General features: G+C 40.1%; 1 protein-coding gene across 1 annotated transcript in view; it reads right to left on the bottom strand.

Annotated features, from left to right (window-relative positions):
• LOC144773871 (uncharacterized) overlaps positions 1-23,534 on the bottom strand; it is a 120,880-nt gene that overhangs the window by 89,511 nt on the left and 7,835 nt on the right. The window contains exon 4 of the mRNA XM_078658956.1: positions 17,736-17,765. Coding sequence (XP_078515082.1) covers positions 17,736-17,765 — 30 coding nt within the window. The remainder of the gene's footprint in view (positions 1-17,735; positions 17,766-23,534) is intronic.

Below are 23,534 nucleotides of genomic sequence, written 5' to 3'. Positions count from 1 at the left end.
TGCACACTGAGAAACGTGGCAACGTAGCTTTACATAGGCCTGATATTCGTAGTATTCACGAGAACTGGAAACTGACATACTAGAGGTGGACACAACTGTAATTGCGTCTTGAATCGAACATGGGGAATACATATGCATATTTAATCATGCACACATAACATATGATGGAGGAGGCGTAGGGACACAGAACATGGCAAAATTTACTTTTCCACATAGGAGCCATTAGAACTTCTTGAAATTCCTCAGAGCACATCCCGAGATTCTTTCCCTAAAATTTTGGTTTTAAAAACACCAGGTAAGAGTTTTTAAGGTGATACGGCAATTTTTTTTTGAAAATTAAAACAGAATCATTGCAGAATGACCAGCCATTTCTACACTTTAAATAAGCTGTATAATGTCCTGATGTTATTGAAGGACCATCATGATATATAATTGCTACAGTTACAAAAGTCCTTCCTGATATTGACAACTGTGAAGCCACAACATTTTTAATTAAAGTTGTCAATTTTGTTCCGTCAGGCCTACATCGTTGGAACATTAAAATGACATACTGGCCATATGTTCGTATAAATAATGTGGACATCATTTCAGATTTACATTGGCTACACTCCATGTTGTGATCAGCTGCTTTTACTAGCTTATTAAAAGAGACTGATTTACTGTCTGGCAAAGTTAAATATATAAATCTTTCTGAGTCTACACTAGTAGTACTTGATACCCTACAGTTCTCGCAGTCATGCTGCCATTGATAAGAAAGCCCAAACAGGTGATCTACATCCACACCTTCATCATGCAATACATCAAGCATATACATTAAAAACTCCTGACAATCTTGCTGACTATTTTGAGAGAATTGTGTTTGGCCTGAACATCTGTCTAACAGATTTCGAATTTCAGACACACTTTCTATGTTTGTTCTATCAGTGCTACATTTCTCTAACACAGAATTTAACAAACTGCAAAATCTTTGATCAGAATTGACCACAATCTCTTCTTTTACATTTTCTAGAGAAAACAAAACATTAACCACTACATTAGCATAGCAGTTGACACCAGAACTGTTTTCAAATTGAAAACCAACAACATCTTCAACAGAATCCTTTTTGTTTCTGCTTATAATTTCAGGTTCATCAACTTTTCGTCTTTTTGCTACAACCTCCCCAGTATTGGTCACATTTCTTCGTTTCCGGCCTACCACACGTTTCTCAAACAAAGGATACTGAGGCAAATGTGGCGCATACTCTCTTCTTAACCTATTGTATTCCTTAACACAATCTAGATCCGCACAAATGTTTGTGACATCACACTCAATCAAGTACAATCCCGATAAAGTTCTAACTCGTGACAATGACACATATGCCATACCCTCCTTGAACACAGAACTGCCAATATTCACCAATGCACAGTCTACACTTAAACCTTGCGATTTATGGATTGTCACCGCATATGCCAAGCAAACAGGAAACTGCTTACGACGAACATATAAGTCTTTTACAAGCAAAAATCTAGCAGAACAACGACCAATTAGCTGTACTTCCTCAATGCCATCAAATTTAATTTTTAAAAATTCAATTCCATCTCTATTTCTGTATTTCACAAAATCAACAACATTACCCATTGATCCATTTACCAGACCTCTTTCAACATGTAAATTCCTTCTTAAAATTATACGGCAGTTCAAGCACACATTCAGAGTCTTTTCAAAACCCGCAGTTTTAGATATACTCTTCTCTAATGAATCCAATTTTGTTTTCAGATTCTCAGACAAAATAATTGTTGATCCCATATGCTCTACTCTGTCAATAGCTTCCAGTTTCACAATCTCTTGCTTTTCTAAATGCAACATTTTGTTGTTGAATTTGGCACATTCTGCAAGAGTTGGCATCAAACATATTCCAGATTTTTTCTCAGTAACTTTCTGAAAAATATTCTCAGGCACAACATCTTCGTCTGGATATAAATTTGTCAGTAATCGTGCATGTAAAGCTTCTTTCCCATGCTCGGTCACTTTTCCAATTCTAACATCTTGTAGAATAGTCTTGTAAACTTCATCCTTTGCCTGACGCATATTTTCATGCAGTTCAGCATAATTGAAGTTTAACCATATATTGACGTTGCCAATGCTCCCTAAGCACTTCCTGGTATCTTCATGCGTGAGCATTTTGAACACAGGTTGCCCTTTCACTGGTGTCAGCTGCAGAAGATCTCCGAAAACAGTGATGTGTTTGCCACCAAATAACACATCATACTCTGTTTTGAGAACTTCTTGCATTCTGAAATGCACAAAGGCAAGCATGACATTGGAAACCATGCTTACTTCGTCAATGATAAGAAGTTTCATTTTCCTCAAGACTCTTGAAACTTCAAAACAAGCATCTCCAGATAGCTTGTGATATTCTAATTTGTTGTCATGCTCCACTGGCAGCATCAGTAAACGATGTAAAGTAATCCCTTTAATGTTATGTGCTGCCAGTCCAGTTGGAGCGGTGACAACACAAGACAGCGATGACTCTGTCCTTTCCTGTAAATAACATGAAATTGCTTTAATAAGGAAACTTTTTCCAGTTCCCGCTTCTCCACTCACGTACAGTCGGACAGGCTTCAACGACGTACATGAGCACTCTTTCTTGTCATGACTTAATCCATGATCAATTTGCATGGTAATCTCGTCATATATTTTCCTCTGCTCAACGTTGAGTTGTCTTTCCAACTCTTCTAAGTTAACCGCATCCTCCTGAGCATGTGCCATGGCTCTTTCCACTTCATTCATAGCAGTGGCAGCTTCATTTTCGATAAGAGGTCCTCCTAGTGGATCCTGACTCAATGAAGCAGAACTCTGACTGTCCTGAGAACTGTCTCTGGCAATCTCGGCTGCAATCGTTGCTTCCTGCTCAATTTCCACATTCAACATTTCTACATATTTGGGAAAAGCAGGACATTCTATGGTCTCCTTGGCAGCATTGAATGAGTCTTCGTAACAAAGGAAATCTCCAAGCAGTTCCTCTTCTGCACGCCAAGGCTTAAAAAGTTGCAAAAGTGCTAAATAGAAAAACTCCTTTTTTTCAGGAGATTCGCCACTCAATTTTTGATGGTTTATCAAGTGGCATTTTCTTTGCTTGACCAGACATCCCTCACTTCCTATTACAGCATACACTCCTTTCTCAGTATCTTCTTTGATGTTCCTCTTGAATATGTAATTTTGCAGAACCTCATACAGACAAACATTCTCGAGGTGACTGCTTCGATTTGGATAATATGTATCCAACATGTTGCTCTTCAAAATGTCGGTACTGTTTGGCTCCTTTTCTGCCAAATACTCAATTTCCCGCACAGGTTTCAGAACTCGATTACGCGTTGCAGCAAGACCAACACTCGCCCAAACGATACTCCTGGACTTGGCATAGAGACTTGCTGAAGACAACCGGTCAGAACATTCGTAAGCTCCGATTTCTCGATGCGACAACATCTTCAGACTGAAACTGTACAACTTCTTGCTGAGGCTCTTTTCATGGGAAATGTCCTCCCACATATCCTTCAATTCTGTCTTCTCTTTTTTGGTGATGTAAGATGTCACATACCGAGCCACAGCCATACAGTTATCAGCCACAAACTGTATATCCATGTTAGCATTCCACATGGACAAAATCACCGGGTTGTAGTCGTTGATGTACTTAGACTCTTCGTTCCTCTTCAAATTGTATGTGTTTTTAGGTGATTTCTTCATCACATTATGTCGCAGCGAAGACATCAAACTGTTCACTCTTCCTTTAGAAATCACAGGTCGTGGAAAGCCGAAACGACATTTGGTGTAGAACTTGTCTTTGTTCCGGAATTTACGACGACAGTACTTTCCACATCGATGGCTTTGGAAACGTAGAACTTTTTCTCTTAGGCTTTTTTTCTCCTTTGCGTTTGGAACAGCACACGTAGAATACTGTTCTATGAAACTCATCACTGAGTCTTCTGCATCCGTTCCAAATTTAGGTGCATCCTTGATCCACAGCAACATATGTATATGAGGAGCACCTCTTGCTTGGTACTCCTTCCTCCAGAAGAAATCCAACACCTCTCCAAGAGGTGGATTCTTCTTATTCATGATGAAAGACATCATACCTTCAAATCTATGATTGAAGTACCTACATACATTGACTGGATCCAAAGAGCACAGTTCTCCGGGTGTCTTGAATTCGATGTTTTCTACGTTAGCATTTGCCTCTCGTAGAAATTCAAGTAAGTCTTCCCAGCCATACTCAGCACAGCTCAAAGTGAGGAACCATGTGGGAGTTCCTAAGTGCCTCAGCATACATTTTAAATCACCATGACGACGGTACCAGTACTCATTAGTACCACGCTGACACGCCATGAGATTAATCAGGTGAGAATCCAAAATACTGTCTTGGACATTGACTTTATCCATAAAGTCACTTGCTGAGATGTTTTGCATGTGTATACCACTTTTCAAGATGTGGTTCACTGCATATGACAGTCCAGACAGATCGCTTTCAAACAGGAGATGAAACAAATAAGGAATGCATTGTCGAAACCTAGGATCTCCTGCATACAATCGCAAAGTCCGGTATTCAGAAGCAGGAATTTGATGAGGTCGCTCATCATATCTTCCTCCCTGACCTGTTGGAAAAAGCTGTGGGAAACACCGAGCTTCCAAACTTTCCTCCCAAACACTAATGGGACTCCCTTTCGCTTGTTTCATTTGAAACACCTCAATAGCATTCCCCATGACTTCCTTGGAATGCAAAGGATGAACACTATAATGTTCATATATTTCTTCACTAGTACAGGGTTCTACTTTCTCAATTTGACCAGCACACAAATCGCTATCCTCTTCCTCACTTACTTCCTCTTCTGCAACATATACATTTTTATAGTATTTATTATATTTTTTCAAATACAATGTTGCCCTTTTGACTTTCCTAACATCTACTAAATCTTGCCATATTTTCTTATTCTTTGTCGGAACCCCATTAACTAAGATAACAAGAGGTTCCTCTTCCACTTTTTCTACTCCAATTGTGTTAATGTTTTTCTTCAAATCTAGAGGCAAATAAACAACTCTTCCCTTTAATCCTCTCTGTAAATCTGATGGAGGCAATTTCCCTGTCTTTGGCTCCATTCTTACAATAGCCTGAAAGGGATGGATACTTTGAATCAAAATAGATTCATAAGTATTTAAATCCTTCAATTCAGAAGGAATCTCAACCAATTCCAGATTATTATGAACTGCTCTAGCAGGCATCTGGTTTTGATTTAATTTGTTACAACAATAAGTACACACACGTTGATCCAATCCCAAATCAAAACAATTTTCTACCATCAAGTATGTTGTAAAATCCTTCCATTCACTATTATTTTCCCTTTCACTTTTTGCATATAAATCCACTAACTTAGTCTGATTCTTATAATAAGTGCGTCGACAACACACACAAGTGAAATTTGGCCTCTCACTTGATTTCACCTCAAACGTCGCAATTTCCCTCTGGAAATTATCTGTACTGGAAACCTGTACACTATCTTCCACATTACTCTCTTCTTCTTGGTCAATTTCAACATTCTCCTCTTTACTTCCAAAGTAACAAAACTCAATTTCTTCACATATATTCTTCACATCTATTTCAGAACCATGCAAAAGAGCAGCGCATAATTGCTGGACTCTTAGCATAATACAACATTCTAACTAATTTCCTCACTTTATTATGATGCACTGCTAGCATCCTGAAATGATGAAAAACACTCTGGCATACTCTCCTGGAAAGACAAGCCAGTGAATGACCATGCAAACCTATCACTTCTCTCACTCTGCAAGGATCTAATTCTTGCAACAACTTCATTTTCTGCTTCAAACTTTTCTTATTAAATGACCGTATAAAATCACAAAGCAAATTGATGGAATCCAGTCGTACACTGCAAATACTACTACACTTCCAGGTGTACACAGGACCCTTAGGACGTCTCCCTAAAACCTCATTACCTAACACCTCTTCTATCTCTGTTGTCACAAGTTTTTCTTTTTCAACTGGACAACCATCTTTCACTTCATAAGCTCGACCACTGGTGTCAACTGCATGCACCAAATCATTATCCTGGAAATAACTCTCCTCATTAAAAAATGCCTCAGAGCTTGAACTATGCATCCATTCTCCAGAAAAAACTTCACAAAAATTACTACGATTAACTATTCTCTTCCATCTACTATTTCTTTTGAAATCATAAATTGCCTTGTTTAGCTTCCTAATTCTATTGATTGTCAAAATAAATAACTTACGTTTAATTTCAAATGCCTGATCAATAACTTTCTCAACAATTTTTTTTCTCTTATAAAAAAACACTTTCTGTTGACCTTTCTTAATATTTTTTAACAAATTGCCAATTATCCTGTTGCGGAACATTCGTTTACGAATGTCCCTAAACTGTTGTTTCCTTCTACTTTCATGCATAGAGTTATCTCTTACTCTAGCAGTAACATTTCTCATTGGCCTTTCCTTACCGTTTGAATTGCTTCTCCTTTTCTGGACTGAAACATTTTCTGTAGTAATATTTTTTTTACTAGAGATATTTCTTATGAATGTTTTTGTACTCTTACCCGGTGCTTTCTTGGTGACTTGACAAATCTTTTTGTTAGAGGACTGCTGCTTTTTTTCATTCACCTGCTGTCTTTGACGTTTTGCAGCCTTTCTCACTCTTTCTTTGCTTGGCATCCTAAAATCTTGAAATAATCTGCAGTTGAATCTGTGGTAAAATATAATAAAAAATGTTATTAACCACTATTACCCAACAGTAAATTAATAACAGTCATCAAAAACTTAACACACTACTTAAAATTTTTACATAGAAGAATTTTTTGTACATGGCAAATTTAGAATACAGAAATAGCAAAAAAGAAATGGAATTTATATTCATTTTACCTGTCCTGTTTTATATATGAATCTGATCTAATTTTATGACCATATTTTAATATTTTATTGAAGACACTACACATAACCTGTTTTTGAAGGTGTCTTTATTTTTAAATTAAACGGTTTACATATTTACTTTTTATTTATTATAAATTTATAAAATAAATGTTTATAGTTCCATAGGCTCAAGCAAGTCAGCTTCCCATCCTATGTCATACAATTCTGACAAATCTGCATCCTCATCACGTTCTTCTTCATCCTCAGGATTGAAATCATCCAAGGGATCAACATCCACTGATGTTTCAATTACGAGTTCAATGATGAGGTCGAAATCAACTGATTGCTGATTGTCGCTCATATTGATGTTGTCTTTATCTTTAAAGAAAGATAACAACAATGAGATGTTGCACAGTAAGAGACAAATCTCAGAGATTATAATAGTAAAATTGTTTAACAAGAGTAACATTTTGCAGCTATTATTTAACCATGTCCAACGATGCTGAGGAGCAGAGGAGGTGAAGCCTATCTCCAATTTTTCACTGAACAGGACTCATCTCTTCTTAACCTTGGATAAACCTCACCGACTCTGTGTCCCCTGCACATAATTAAATGTAAAGGGGCAGATTTATATTAACTAGCACATCCCCAGGGATGCACCAGTTAACGTGCACCGCTGCTCTGCCACCCACAGTGTGCCGCATTTACAATCAGATAGGACAAAGCTACATCAAAACCCTGCGCCTGCTTGAAGCAGGCATAGATCTTGACGCAGGTAGGCTGAAAGCTAAAGCAACAACTAAGTGTTGTGTGCAGAAGTTGCAAAAAAGGAAAAATGGCGTTTTAACCAGTAATGAGCCCATGCTAACTTAACACAGAGTAAAAATATCCAGGATCTACATCAGTTTGGGGTTCACGAACCTGGCAGGTACAAGGCACTGAGGCTTTGCACCGTGCATGTCTCATCCCAAATCATATGTTGTTTGTGAATGAAACAATTTCCCAGACCAAATGCTTTGGATTGGCTACTTCTAAAAAATTAAACACCCCTACTATCCCGGAGTTACAGGAATATGATGGTTGGAGTAATTTTACTCGTTGTCCATTAAAGATTTACAGGCCCTACTCCGTAATTCTTCCTTTAACATTTCCAGTATAAATCCAAAAGGTTGACTGCTTTGGCAACGTGCCTTATCCACGGTTTAATAACGCTGCCTTTTGCTTTATATAAGTTTTCAAATTGTATGAAATATATACTAATAGGTAGTTATTAACCTTTAGGTAGTGGTTTTCTTCATGAGGTCTGGTCGCTTCCATACACATACAGATTTTCAAAGATGATCAAGAAGTTTATCTGAATGGAGAGGAATGCACTGAGACGCCAGATCATTCACTAATGTGTAGGCACATACAGTTACACGGTTCATGCAACAAACACCGACCAAATATGGCTTGCGTGTTGCAAGGCACGCCAGTTCCTGCTATCATCCCCACGTTCAAGTTGTTGGAAAATGGTAGTTATTTGATGCTCAATAATGAAGATTGTTCTGGGTTAATTAAAAGTATTCCTTTTATCGTAACAGTAAGTGAACGGGTTATTTGCTGCAGAAATGTTCTATTTCCTCCCACACATGAACATAGGGAGTTTTCAATCTGGCCACAAATACCAACCTTGGGAGCACATTTCAACGGCATGGCAAGAATAAGAGCTCTTTTGTCTCAGAGAGAGGTGGCCTTGACTTCGGCCCGTGAAACTTTCGTGCTTCACATAGCGAACACCCGTACAGAGGTGCAGACCCTTTTAAATACAGATTCGCCTTTCCATTTCAGCAAGATGGTTCGGACTATCTCTAACGCGTCCTCCACAAAGGGCCTGGCGCACTTTTTTAAAGTTGTTACCAGTGGTCTCGTGACTTCATTTGAGAAAATCTTTGGAATCATCCCTGCTTTCTTTCATTCTATTTTTTCCACTGTGCTTGGTGGATTCCCATTTTTACTTGCATTACCAGCGGACGCTCTTGTGCTTTTTTACATTTTTAAATATGGATGTCCCTCCTGTGCAAGCTCCCGCCCTGCAGCTGCTGACGCTGTTCCGCAATCGCATGCTTGAATATTATGGCACAATGCCGTTGGCGATATTAAGCACGGCATATGGATTATCTTTTCGATTCTCCTACTTCACCTGTGTCCAGCCTGTATTTCACTGCCTGACCTGTGATTTCGATTGGGCCATTGATTTGTGTCTCTGCGGACCGGTTTCTACTGACGTCGACTTTAATCAGCTGATGAGTCCTATCATTACTCACGAGTTGGTTTGTCCTGGCGAAAGGATTATGACTGTGGCATTGATCCATGGACTAATTGGTCCCTGGAATTTACTGGCGGCAACACAGTCTTTCTTGGAACAGAGCTTTCTTGAAAACCCACCGAGCTGTCCTCTGATGGTGATAGAGGATCCGGTGCTGGGAGAGCACGTATGTTCTTTTCCGCTTTTAAATTGGATGGCTGAACTCTTTTCGGATGAAGACGGTGACTTCCTATTAGAGGCTGTAGCAGCTTATTTTGCATACACAGTTATGTCATAGACCTTTTTCATGTTTGATATGCTGAGTACTAGCATTTCATTGACAATTCATTGACTTATTTGTCAAGTTTTTATTATTTAGCTTGTCTATTGGCTTAAGCCTCGATAAAGTAGTTGGCTGTTTTATTTTTCTTTAGCATTAAATTTTCCTAGTTTTTAATGTTTTACCTTGCGGACCGTCCACATATAAAGTTGCAATCTGCTCTCATGAGATGGCACTTCTATTATCTTATTCAGTTCGTTTCCGGATCATGGGGAGGTGTCATGTAGATCCTGGATATCTTTACACCGTGTTAAGTTAGCATGGACTCATTACCGGTTTAAACGCCATTTTTCCTTTTTTGCAACTTCTGCACACGACACTTAGTTGTTGCTTTAGCTTTCAACCTAATAGTTCATCGTGATTTACATGAGAATAATATGTTATTGCTCTACTATCTGCTTTACTTGTTAAACTATATCTGTACAGCGAGTGCTGAAGTTTCAAGAACAACACGATACAGAATTGTTATGAGGTCTGATCTCCACGACTTCATACTCATAACATAAGTGCAGCTTCTGCCAATTCTGGGCATGAGGCGGGTTTTATATTGCTTTGCCGAACACACATACACAACACTTGATGCGGTTCACATGAAGAGAGAGCTGGTGTATGCTGATGTGATTCCTTCAAATCTAAGACACTAAAGTATGGGCACGCCCTAAACCAACACAAAGAGACCTTCTTAGCAAATAATATAATATGTGTATTAGGGAAGGTGAGATATAAGCAGCCGCGGGCCGTGGAGGGAGTTACTGTGGGGCAGGGAGGCGGGGAGGGGGAGGGGCAGGGTGGAGCCCTCTCCACCCTGCCCCTCCCCCTCCCCGCCTCCCTGCCCCACTGTAACTCCCTCCACGGCCCGCGGCTGCTTATAAGTGTTGCTAACTCTTATTCATTTACAGCATGTTAACATACTGTCACCATTCGCTTTTTATGTACTAGTAACTATGCTGGTAATTTTGCTACTGATAATATGTGTACTTGTATTATCTAAGATACTACGCCTGAGAAGACGGCATTAGTAAATAAACATTTCAAATACACATGTGTTCTTCTTAACTCCATGTTCTGGTTTCTAAGAAATATATAACGACCGACTGTTCATGAGTTCCACGTATCCTGAGGTACTATAAGTTCATATTCTGGATTGTCTAAACATTGAGAGTTTGTTATATCCAATGTGACACTGTACCTAGCTTGCTAAGGGGTTTTTGATTACTAAGGTGAGTTTTGGGACACCCTAATTCGCCGAGGTTCCAATCCTCTGTCCACAGTTCTGTGTGAGAACAGAAACCCTGCGACAGGGGCACCCCTGAGCCTTGCTGGAGCTTCATCACACTTGCGATACAACTCCAGCAATGCGCCACCTTTACGGCACAGATACGTCACGCATCTGTGCTGTTTTTGCCCCATGATGCGCCGCATTGTAAATGCAGCACACCATAGGTGACGGAACAGCGGCACAGAATGACTAACACATCCCTGGTGATGCGCCAGTCATCATAAATATATCCCTATGCTTCTTATCTTGTTAGAGATGAACCGCCATATGTATCATCAAAGTTTTTTGCATTTCCTAAATAGCGAACTTTAAGGAATAAATAGCGATTCTTTACCATTCCTAGTTTGCGTTGAGCTATTTGCTAATTACAAATTACCCATTCATTTCCATGCAGCAGGAGGCCCATAGGAATGAAGGTGCAATTTGCGATTAGCAATTACCTCATCGCAAATTACGAATTTTTCCGAGGGTGCAGGAGTGTCTCAAGAACACCCTGCTGCACCCCTGAAAAAGAAATTTGGGGGCATATGGCGCACATAAATTTTGAAAACATTCCTTTACCTCAAAAACGATTTTCAACTCATAATTTGAAAACACTGCACATGGGGAAATGACTTAAAATGTCCTTAAGACACATAAAAGCGTTTTTTGATTGCCTTTGCAGCATGTTTCAGTCACCTTTAACATGCCTATGTAACGCAAACATTCAAAATCTAAATTTGCCATGCACAGGTGGGAGCATATTTACAAGCAATTTGCTCCACAGACAAACTTCTTACATTGAAATGGGAAAAATAACATCAGAGACTCTCAATTACCTTATAAAGAAGCAGACACCATTATGTCCTTCTCATCAATATTAAAACCATTGCTTTTTCTCAAAAACGATTTACAATTCATAATTTGAAAACACTCCACAGCTCCTATGCACATAAAAACCCTGTCAGTACTAATACTTCACATTTTCTCCAATTACAATTTCTCAAACAAACAAAATCTATTTGTAAAACACTTGAGACAAAGCAACATTTGAAAAACACAACTTTCTTCATAATTTTCTCCTTAAAGCACACTATGTTCTATCTAAATTAAAGAAATCTTTTCTCACCTTAGCAAATACTTTGAGTTTCAAAACAGTCTCAGAAACACACCAATTTGTCTTCAGCAGAGCAAAAGGTATGCACTCCAGAGTCTGCAGCTATCAAAAGCACAGAAATGCTGTAATTCCTCACACATATCTCTCATGTCACCCAATCAAAACTCTTCCCTCTCTTTTTTCAAATCAAAACCCTTCCCCCCTCTGCCCTCTCTGCCTTTTTTGCATAGCAACCACCTCTTGCAAGACCTCTGGTGTTTGCAAGTTCACACAACAATGTTGCAATTGAACTCTGAACTCTCAGTGCACCTGCATATCCAGTGCAATCTTTCATTTAATGATTTTTTCTTCGCCACTCAAAATACATCTTTCAACTAACTCATCCATGCACCCTAACTTTCTGTTTTCAGCAATCAAAATCCACCAATCACTCTTACTGCTTCATTAACACAGAAACTCCTCAGTTTTTTTCATTTTACACTCTCATTTTTTCAACTGCCATTTCATTGCCACACTTCATCTGACTGCAGGAGAACCTTCTCTCGCCATGTTTTCTGTCTGGATTGTTGGACATAGTTACATCTATTGGGCTCAGAGGTACGCTGAAAACAGGAATTTACCTAACCTCAATTTACAAGATGTGGAAATTAAGTGGTTTGGCCACAGAGGATTAAAATGTCACCAATTGATACCATTGGTGAAAACCTTTATGCATTTGCCAAAACCTGACCTGTTAATTGTGCAATGTGGAGGTAATGATTTGGGCACTTTGACTGGGGTAGGTCTGGAAATGCTTTTAAAGGACACCTTTGAGCAATTGATGGCACTTTTTCCTCAGACTGCCTTGGTATATTCAAATATATGCCAAAGACAAAAATGGAGGTGGTCGAACCAATTTTGTCCACAAATTGAGAAATCGAGGAAGCATGTAAACAAATCTGTTTCAGCTTACATGAGAGACCATGGAATGGGCTCCCTGTACAACAATAACTTGCGTTACTACATGCAAGATATCTACAGAGGAGATGGAGTTCACTTCTCAGATGAGGGCAACAGAATTTTCACTCTGAATTTAAGACTGTGCATTGGTACCTACTTATAAGTACCTAAATGTACCATAAACCCAAAAGCTCTTCTCAGAGCTACCCTACATCTGATCACTCACAATTATTATTTTACTCTAACTTTTTTCACTAATTTTCAAGAAAGTACGCTCCCCAGAACGCTTCCTGGTTCGCGAACCGGGCGCACTCCACGCAAAAAAACTAAAAAAACTGTATTTTTTTTTTGCCCTGCGAGACCCTTTTAAAGCCTCCACATCAAACCTAGGGGGTCAGGGACGATCTACTATGCCCCCTTATGGTCATTTGCCCCTTCGCTTTGGCCTCCTCTTGTCTCTCGATCCTACCGAGAGACAAGATGGCGGCCGCTATGGACTGTTTGGAATGTTTACAGACGCCGAAGAACCAATCAGCTTCGCAAACCTCCGTAACGCGAAAAGTACGCGAAGCGGAGCGCTGTTACAGATATATATCTTTTTTTGAACGTTAATTTCTCAAAATCCACTGGAGCACATATATTGAGACCTAGCAAAGGCACATCGGGCTACCAGTCCCTACAATTTTGGCAAGTTTCGTGCAAATCCATTCAGCCGTTCGATTATTATTATTATTTTTTTTTTTTGCCCCGCGGGGCCCTTTTAAAACCTCCACATCAAACCTAGGGGGTCAGCGAGAATCTACTATGCCCCCTTATGGTCATTTGCCCCTTCACTTTGGCCTCCTCTTGTCTCTCGATCCTACCGAGAGACAAGATGGCGGCCGCAACGGACTGTTTGGAATGTTTACAGACGCCGGAGAACCAATCAGCTTCGCTTCACAAAGCTCCGTTGAGCGAAAAGTACGCGAACCGGAGCGCTGCCCGGTCCGCTGTTACAGATATATATCTTTTTTTAAACGTTAATTTCTCAAAATCCACTGGAGCACATATATTGAGACCTACAAAAGGCACATCGGGCTACCAGTCCCTACAATTTTGCCAAGTTTCGTGCAAATCCATTCAGCCGTTCGGGCTAAAAGTGAGGCCAACCGCCCTATGGAAAACTCAATGTTAAAAACACGTTTTGGGACCCCCCTTTTTTCTCGACCCCCCCTGGACGAACCCCCCCCCCCCGATTTTCAGGGGCTGCTCAGAAACAAAATGTGCCATTTTCCTGAAAATTTCAGCCAATTCCGTCCACAAACGCCAAAGTTATTAGACATAGAATTTTCAAAAATCCCATAGAGAAAAAATCCTAACTATATATACCTACTGGCGACCGCCAGTAGGTAATATACATAAAATAATAAATATTAAATACATTAAGTACCGACATTAATTAAAAAAATAAATTACATGTGATATACATCTTACCAAATATAACAAATACACTTACTTTAAAAAAGTTAACCAGACATGTATAATAATAAATACATATATTTACATATATTTACTTTAAAACAGTTATTAAACTAATTATTGATTCAAATTATTTGAATCAATTTTATAGTTTAAAAATTATAAACAAATATAACAAATAAATGTATTCATATATGTACATATATCAATGGCATAAAATCTATAAAAAACAAACCATTCTCATTAAATTGAACCATTCTGGGGCCAATTCCGATTCGGTAAAATCGCGTCCGAATCGTTGTACAGAGCCCTTTTCCCATACGAATCGTAAAGAGTACCGTACCCGTACGTGCGATGTAGTACGATGTGTACCCAATGCAGTTCTCCGTACGATTCATACCAAAGACCGTACGACTCATTGATCCGTACGAATCGTATTTGGAACACGCAGTACGTGACGTCCGTACGGTTCGAAGCAGCTTTTTCCGACCCAGCAGGTACGATTCGTGTCGACAGCACTCCGTGCAACGCTTTTGCTATGGGAGTTTAAAACGTCCAGAAAACCAGTTTTCAGCTCGAAATGCATACGGAACAGTCCCCCCATGTACGGTGCATACACCCCATCATTGCAGGGGTACGGTGCATCGGGGTATGGTGCGTATACCCCTGGATTACAGGGGTACTGTACGTATGTCCCCGTGGGTACCCCCCATGATTGTCGGTGTACGGTGAGTTGGGGTACTGTCCTTACCCCCGAGGTCGTACGTGTATGATGCGTACACCCCTTGTGTACTCCCCTTGAATTTAGGGGTACAGTGCTTATGCGATAGTGTAGATCTCCGTACGAATTGCTAATTTATTTATTTTATTTATTTATTTATTCCATTCGTATGGCGCAACAGCTACCCTGAGGGTTTCCCGGCTCCTTGGATCATAACTGTTCCATAGGGTCATATGTTCAGGTGTCATACTTGGTTAAAAAGCCATACCCGACGTATCCGTACGAATCGCGTCCCCATTCCCCGGTCTGGATCGTACTTGGTGGGTCATACGGCATATTTATGATTCGTACGGTTTACTGTGCGGGTCTATGTCGTACGGACTCACCCTTGACTTTCATACGGTTCGTGACGATTCGTACATATTTTGAGCCAACGGATCGTACTACGCGATTCGGACGGATTACTACTATTCGTACAGAAACGACTTCGAATACGAATCGTCGTACGGATTTGTTTCCCAATTCGGAATCGACCACTAAATATTAAAAAAATCTTTACATTCCGGACACATTATTTTTTAAATTACAAATATTAATAATAAAAAATAGTACAATTTCAAATAAACAAAACATAATAATATATATTATACCAATACAAAATAAATTATAACATTTAATATACATAAAAACCCACTACAATTTAAACCAAACTATGCAAAGTATTAAAGTAAATATAAAAGAGTACCACCCCCACTAACCACAACACATAAATATTAAGACTGCGTGAAAATAAAATTTACAAATCACCATCCAATAAATGCAATAGTAGTAACAGTGATAGACTGCACATTGGTAATTTTTACGGCATCCATTCCAGCATATACAATATCAGAGAAACTGTAGAATAGAGGGGTAAAATGTACTATTCCCACTCCAATAAGTGCAACAGTAGAGAAAATGTTGGATAGCGAAGTGATCAAATGTATTATTCTCACTCCAGTTCGTACAACAGTAGGGAAAGTGTTGGATTGGGGAGGGGTAAAATTTACTACTCTCACTCCAGTCAGTGCAACAGTAGGGAAAGTATTGGATTGTGGAAAGGTAACATTTACTATTCCCACTCCAGTCAGTTGAAAATTAAAAACAAAGGAAATATCATCAACAAAATTTAAATATGTTAATAAAAAAGTAAATAAAAAATATATAAATATGTTGAAAATAAATATATATATATAATTTAGAAAAACTAAAAGGTAAAAATATACTATAATGTTAAATACATATCACAAATACCTACAAATGTTATATTAAATAAAATACAAAAATAATTTTAATACAAATAAATATTTGTTTTTAGACATCATTTATTACCAAAAATATTATTTATTATATAAATTTTAATTATCTACTTTCTAACCTATAACACCTCTCAACTCACAACTATAATCTAAAATATATTTGCACAATTAATATAATTAATTATCAGGTAACCAAATATTACTAATTAAAACACAAATTAAAATTAGTTCATAATAATTATCTCCCCACACTTTACCCTTATAATCCCTACAACCCACATATAAAAACAACTTAAAAAAATAATCACACAACTAAAATTGATTTCCAATTATATAACTAATAGTGTTTACCAACTAAAAATAAAATAAAAAAAATAATTTACTCTCCACCCTTAACCCCTATAAACCCAAACCTCAATCTCAAAAAAGGTAATTAAACAATTAACTTAATTCATTATTTATTATTAATTTATAACTCTTTAGTAATTAATAAAAAATAAATTACTTTCCACCTTGAAACCCTTATACCCAAAAATGACACAAAAAAAATATAATTAAACAGCTAACATAATTCATTATTAGTTAATTAATTATCAACTAATTATTAATTAATAACAAATTAATTACTTCCCAACCTTTACACCTATGAACACCACAACTCACAACCCACAAAAAAATTACACCATTACCATATATGATTATCAATTACATTAATTAATATTAACTAACAACTAATTATTAATTCATTACAAATAAATTACTTCCACCTTTTACCCGTATAAACCCACATATACAATTGACCCCCCAAAAATTAAAGCAAAATTAACAAGATAAAATATCAATTAAATAAGTAGTAGTAAATAAAAAATAATAATTAAATTATTATAAATAAATGACTTCCTACCCTATTCCCCTCTAAACCCAAAACCCGCTACGGAACACAAAAAATGCAAAATTTAATTAAAATACATTTGATAACTACTAAAAATTTAACACATACATTCAAAAACATAAACAATACCTATTCAAAAAAATACATCAAATACATTTAAAATATATATTAAAAAATCTATAACATTAATTAAAAATAAATATTTTAAACAAGTATAATTTTGCAAATTATATTAGTGACTTGTATTTAAAAAAAACCCAATATTACTTATATTAACATTGATATTCTTCTCCACAATATTTTTGCTGTTGATATTTATGTATGACGATATATGCAACTTGATAATTGTGTCAGTCGGCATAACTCACTCAATATCTTGTCTGAATACCTGTTTTAAGAAAACGACAAACCACCCTTCCTTCTTTGTTTTTTTTTTTTAAAAGTCCAGGAACAGTGGTGATAATTTCTTGGTGATTAGTCTATCCTTATTCAATAGGGGTGAAGAGATGTGACTTACCCTGGGGTTTCTTCTTTTTTCCGATGGGCCCTAAAAGAAAGAAAGGAAATAAAAGACATTAAGTCAATTGGACTTTTCTAACTTTAGTTAAAACCTGGGTGAAATTCTGGAGAAATTTATTTGGGTGGCAATAAAGCCCTAGAACTCAAATTCTTTTGAAACATGTTTATATTCAGCCGCAACCGACAAGTTATGGAGAATGCAGGCACATTAGATCAATGATAAAAATAGAGAATGTGGCACAACTGCTCATTCAAGGGCAGGGAACATTAGAATGGGCCCTCAAAAGACAAAATTCTTCTGCCAAGGCGACCTTGAAACCTTTAAGGACACTATGAATTTGCAAGTGGCCAGTATACACAGAGTTGCTTATGTCCAACATCTCTGCCACTCATACCTTGTCCACAGCCCCGCACATATCATTACAATATATGTCCCTGGGGAAGACTCAGATACCATGCTTAAAAAATTTGAGAGGGCTGTTAGGGCTTGTACTCGGCCCACTGACAAATGGCACTTTTTCCTGGCTCCATCACTAGTCGAGGAATCACAGGCCGCCTACCAGTTAGCCAATCCTTATGGTACCAGACCATATAAAGAAGTTAAGAATGTCATATTGGGGGGCCTTGGCCTAGGCTATGGCCGTGAGAGAGGTGCTCAGTATGAGCTCCCGTTGACAGCCTAAATCCTGCGGAATCAAAGACAACACTCACCTGGCAGGAGCACAACCTTCCCCCAATATTGTCCTGTGGGGGCCTCACGGGTACCTGAATTGGCGTGACTTGATCGGAGCAGCGCTGAGGAGGCTTGAGTGCGACCTCAACAATGTGGCGGCTTGCGGAGCCTTGGGGGCTTTCCTCCAATGCTGAAGAGCGTGCGGCTCACTGGCGGACCGGTTGCTGAAATTTGTGCCTTCCCACCCTTCCACGTGGGAAGACAGCAGAGATCCTGCTTTGGTGCGAGACCCAACTGGGGATCTGCATCTCCTCCCATGAGCGGCTGAGAGGAGAAGCCTGGATACGAGAGGTGAAGCCATTCAGACTCAGGCAAAAACACTGCTTTCTCACCACTGGTCTGTGGTGCTACAGAGGGCTTCTCTGGGTGCCGTGCAGCCCTGCGGTGAGTGGCCAGCTACGTTACTGGTCCTGAGTGAGACAATAGCAGGCTGCTGAGGGTGAAGAGGTGGGGCCCATTGTGTGCAGTGCTGTCACTGCTCACATACGTTCCTACAGCAGATTTCCTGGTGTTCCCCCGCTGCACCATACCCTTCCCCGGAGCGGTGGAAATGCTATTTCTCAGGCTGTTGTGGCCTGGGGTGTGTGTGCCTGTGAAGGCAGATCCAGACAGTAGCCAGAATAGACGGCGAGTCCCTGCGGGCTATGAGACCTGGATTTGAGGCCCAAAGGCCCTGAGAGGGCCTGTAACATATAAAATCAATTTTACTGGGTCCCGCCGTCCCGCCCCAGGTGAAAGACAAGGGACAACTTTCTCTCCTGTGCAGCCACTACTCATAATTTCTGGTGCCTCGAACACACAGAGATGGCCCGACTGAGTCCCGCCCTGAACGTAGGACAAGGGACAACACTCTACTTTGTAGAGCCAGTGTGGGTTGGGAGAGCAGCTCCCCCTCACCTTGCCCTTACCCTGTGGGGGGACAAAACAGACTCCATCCACCAGCACTTGATCTTCTACGGGCTGTAGAGATATCCTGCATTCCGAGTGTGTGGCGTCCCCTTGGAGTCACCGTGGATACTTTGTGGCCATTGACTGAGTGAGGAAGGAGGGTGAAACATGTGTCTGAACAGGGAGGGTCGGTCCTCCGTGCCCGGAGTTCTCAACTCAGGCTGTTGCACCCCTTGGAGTAGCGGCCTGCAATTACCCATTACGAGTCCTGCCCGGTCACATATTGAGGAATTTAACTAAGAACTGCGCCAGATCAAGGGAGGTAAACCTTCTCTACACACCAAAAGCGCAGGGAAGACCTCATATCTGATGTCAGCAGCCAGAAAGAGCCCCCCTCTTCCCCTATCCCTTCCCCTGCTTGCTCTTGAAGCTGCGACAGTGGTTGGGAGTAAGGGTGGGCGTAGTTGGCGGAGTATTAATAAAACAGAAACCGCATATACTTTTGGTAAAATAAAAAATATCTCTGTCTTTACATGCTAAAATGCAAATAGTCATTTCACAAAGTGAATATGAAAATTTAGGAAGCAGTGAGAGAGGTGATGATTATGGGATCCTCCCTAACCAAGGGAGAGAACCAAGCAGATGCCTTGAAAATAAAGAGCATTTGACTTGAGGGAAACCTAGAAATGGCTAGTTAAACAACAGCTTGATGTAATCATTTTAAAGCTTTTGCATTTGACTCGTGAGAAAATAAAGACTCTGGGGTGATGCTATGGGAGGCCTACAGGACGGTGCTGCAGGATCGGACCCATAATCACATAGCGTGGGGAAAAAAGGAAAGGGACAAGTGCCTGACAGACCTGGAACAAAAAATAAATGATTTAGACAGGCAGGTTGTCCAGAAAAATAACCCTGTAATGTCCTGCAAACTTGCTTTCCTAAGACTGGAATATAAGGAACTGGCCTCTGATAATGCCAGGAAATTGCACCTGACGACACTACATCACACCTACGAGGTAGGAGATAAGGCAGGGAAACTCCTAGCTTGGCTTGGCAGGGAAGAGGCTTGTGATAAATGGTTAAAGGAAGTGATAGACTTCCAGGGGAAAAAACAGAGCACGGATGTTGGAGTAGCCACAGCCTTTGCTGAATACTACAAAGAACTATATCAGGCAGGGCGACAAAAATCGCAGGCAGAGTTTCAAGAGTACCTAGGGGCTATACCTTCCCCTAGGTTGCAAGAGGTAGATTTGAAAGCCCTTGACGAAGACCTATCCCTGACGGAGGTTCGAGATGCAGTGAAAAGGCTATGCTTCTGGAGGGCCCCAGGAACCAACGGGCTGCCTGAGGAATTTTATAGGTGATACATAGCTATCCTGTGCCCTCACCTTCATAGGCTATTCATAAATGCCCTGATCAATGTGGGTCCTAAAGACCCATTTCTCTTCCGAACTCGGAAGTCAAGATCGTGGTCACTATCTTTGCAACTCGCCTTCTGGGAGTGATTAAGGGTCTGTTCCACGAAGATCAGTCTGGATTTATGCCCAGTAGATCCACCCACTTAAACCATAGATGCACACACAATTGGCTTATTGAGGTGCAAAACAGGACAAGTCCCCATGCTTTTTTATCATTAGGTGCTAAAAAAGCATTTGACGCTGTAAACTGGTAGTTCCTCAATGCTACCCGGGATAGATTTGGGCTTGGGCCGAAGTTCCGAAGCTGTGTGGCACTTTTATACCAACATCCAATGGCCTCGGTGCGAGTCACTGGCGGGTGTTCGGGACCCTTCCCTCTTTACACTCACTGTGGAGTCACTGGCCTGTGCCATTAGCATACACCCATTTATTCAAGGTTTTCGGCGTTGCGCCCGAGGATGCGGAGGAGGAGGATACCTCTCTCTATGCCAAGATATCCTGATGTACATTGCACACCCCGAGACAACCATTCCAGTCCTTTTCGACTTGATTACGAACTATGGACGACACTCGGGATATATAATTAACTGGAATAAATCTACTTCTATTGCCCGACCAACACACAACTGGATTGTTCCTTGCCCTGCAATCTGTGAGTGGCGCTGTTGGCTTTAAGTATCTGGGTATTTATGTCACCCCCACTCAGAGATATGTTGACAGGAAAATCAGGGGACCGTCCTGAACAACTTCAGGGCCGACGTAGAGAGATGGAAAGATCAACCTCTCACCATGCTTGGTCGAGCAGCTCTCTTTAAAATGATCACACTGCCTCAATTTTCATATGTCCTTCAAAACTCGTACCATCCCCTGCCCATGGCCATATTTGCAGATATAGATAGTAAAATCAGATCACCCCAGAATTGCACTTCGGACGCTACAGCACAACCCCTACAACAGAGGGATCGCACTTCCCGATATAGAGGCTCACTATTGGGCATCCCATATGCTGCCCATAAACAAATGGGGATAGAGTCCACCCCACATACCGCCTTGAGAGGGAGACGATGCATACACATCTACACTTCCTTTATGGAGGGAAGGGGAGTTGACATCTACTACCCGCGACTCAACTGACTGTGCTGGCGTGACAGAGGTCTAGCAAAAGCCTGGGGTGGACTAAATGGATTACGCGGACCACACCGCTCTGGGAGGGGAACTGCTTTAGAGAATTATTCAAACTCACAGGGTTTGAATCCTGGGACCTTCTCGGGATCGCCACGATAGGGGACATCATTGAAAAAGGAGAACTTAAAACCTGGGAATGATTTAAACAAGAATATAATATAAATGAGTCCTAATTCCTTAAATATCCACAACTGCGCCGTGTGTAGCAGGCGGAAAACATCCCTAGTGAGCAATTGCCAGAATACACTCCCCTAGAGGATAGACTCCTACAAGAGGAACTGACCAATAAAGCGGTCACCCTCACATATAAAGCCATTAACATCAATATCCCTGATGGATTGCTAGGCCTTCGTGCAAGATAAGAGAGAGATGTGAGGTCCACGGAAAACATTGGTTGGGAGGCAGCATTAATGCACCCCAGAGAGGTAGCTAAAAGACAAGACTTTGACTTATCCAACTTAAAATACTGCATCGAACATATTATGACATAGACAGATTACATAAGAAGGGAAGGGCAGAGTCACCACATTGCCTGATGTGCACTGCCACAAAGGGCGATTTTTACCACACGATCTGGGCATGTCCCGCTTTCATACCATTCTGGATACAGGTGTTGGGGATGTTGGGAACCGTCCTAGGGGTAACATTGCCAATAGAGCCTAAATTATTGCTATTGGAGATCCCGAGGTAGGTGGTCATAACTAGAACGCAGTTGATCTTTACATCTTTGGGGCTGGCTGTGGCTAAGAGAGACATTGCCCGCAAATGGGGAGTGGCCGACAAGCCGACTATCCAGGAATGGACAAGGGGAATGGACATATACGTGAGGGCTGAATAGGTCACGTATCAGTGCAGAGGGTGCCCAAAAAACTTCCACAAGATCTGGGATCCAGGAGACACTACATCTTGAGACTTCGATATAACATCCCCAAACCGATGGGTTAGTTGAATGGTACAACGGAAACTTCAAACTAACATTTAAAGAAAGAATTCTGAGGGAGGGAAGGAACTAGGATCTTTTCCTTCCCTTAGCTCTCTTTGTTATCAGAGGCCAGGTTCAAGGCAGTTTAGGCTGCTCCTCATTTGAACTTCTTTATGAGAGAACACCCTAAATCCTACTCGAGAAAACCAGAGAAGCATGGGAGAAGAATAATGGGACAGAAGCCCAATATCTATTAAGATATATGCAATAAATAATGCAACACATTAGTAAACTATGAGACTTAGCCTACACCATAGAATAAAAAAGCCAGAAGAAACCAAACTATTTTATGATAAGGAGAAGCAATGGAGGGAATTTCAAATAAAATATTGGGTTCTCGTTATCCTCCTGACCTTGAAAAAAAAATGAAGGTTGAATGGAGGGGACCCATCAAATAGTTAAAAAATTAGGGACATGCTCTTAAAAAAAAGTGGTATACAAAAAGCAAGCCTACTATATAACCATGCAAAAATAAAGGATGGGTACCCAACCCAAAACATTTTTTGTTGGCCAACCGAAAGAATCCCTGCCAGTACCTTAAAAGAATTAGTTGTTAATGATCAACTGGATGAAGGACAAAAGGTCTCCCTA

This window comes from Lissotriton helveticus, chromosome 8 (genome assembly GCF_964261635.1).
Source record: "Lissotriton helveticus chromosome 8, aLisHel1.1, whole genome shotgun sequence".
NCBI lineage: Eukaryota > Metazoa > Chordata > Amphibia > Caudata > Salamandridae > Lissotriton > Lissotriton helveticus.
This window is presented reverse-complemented; position numbering and strand designations above follow the sequence as displayed.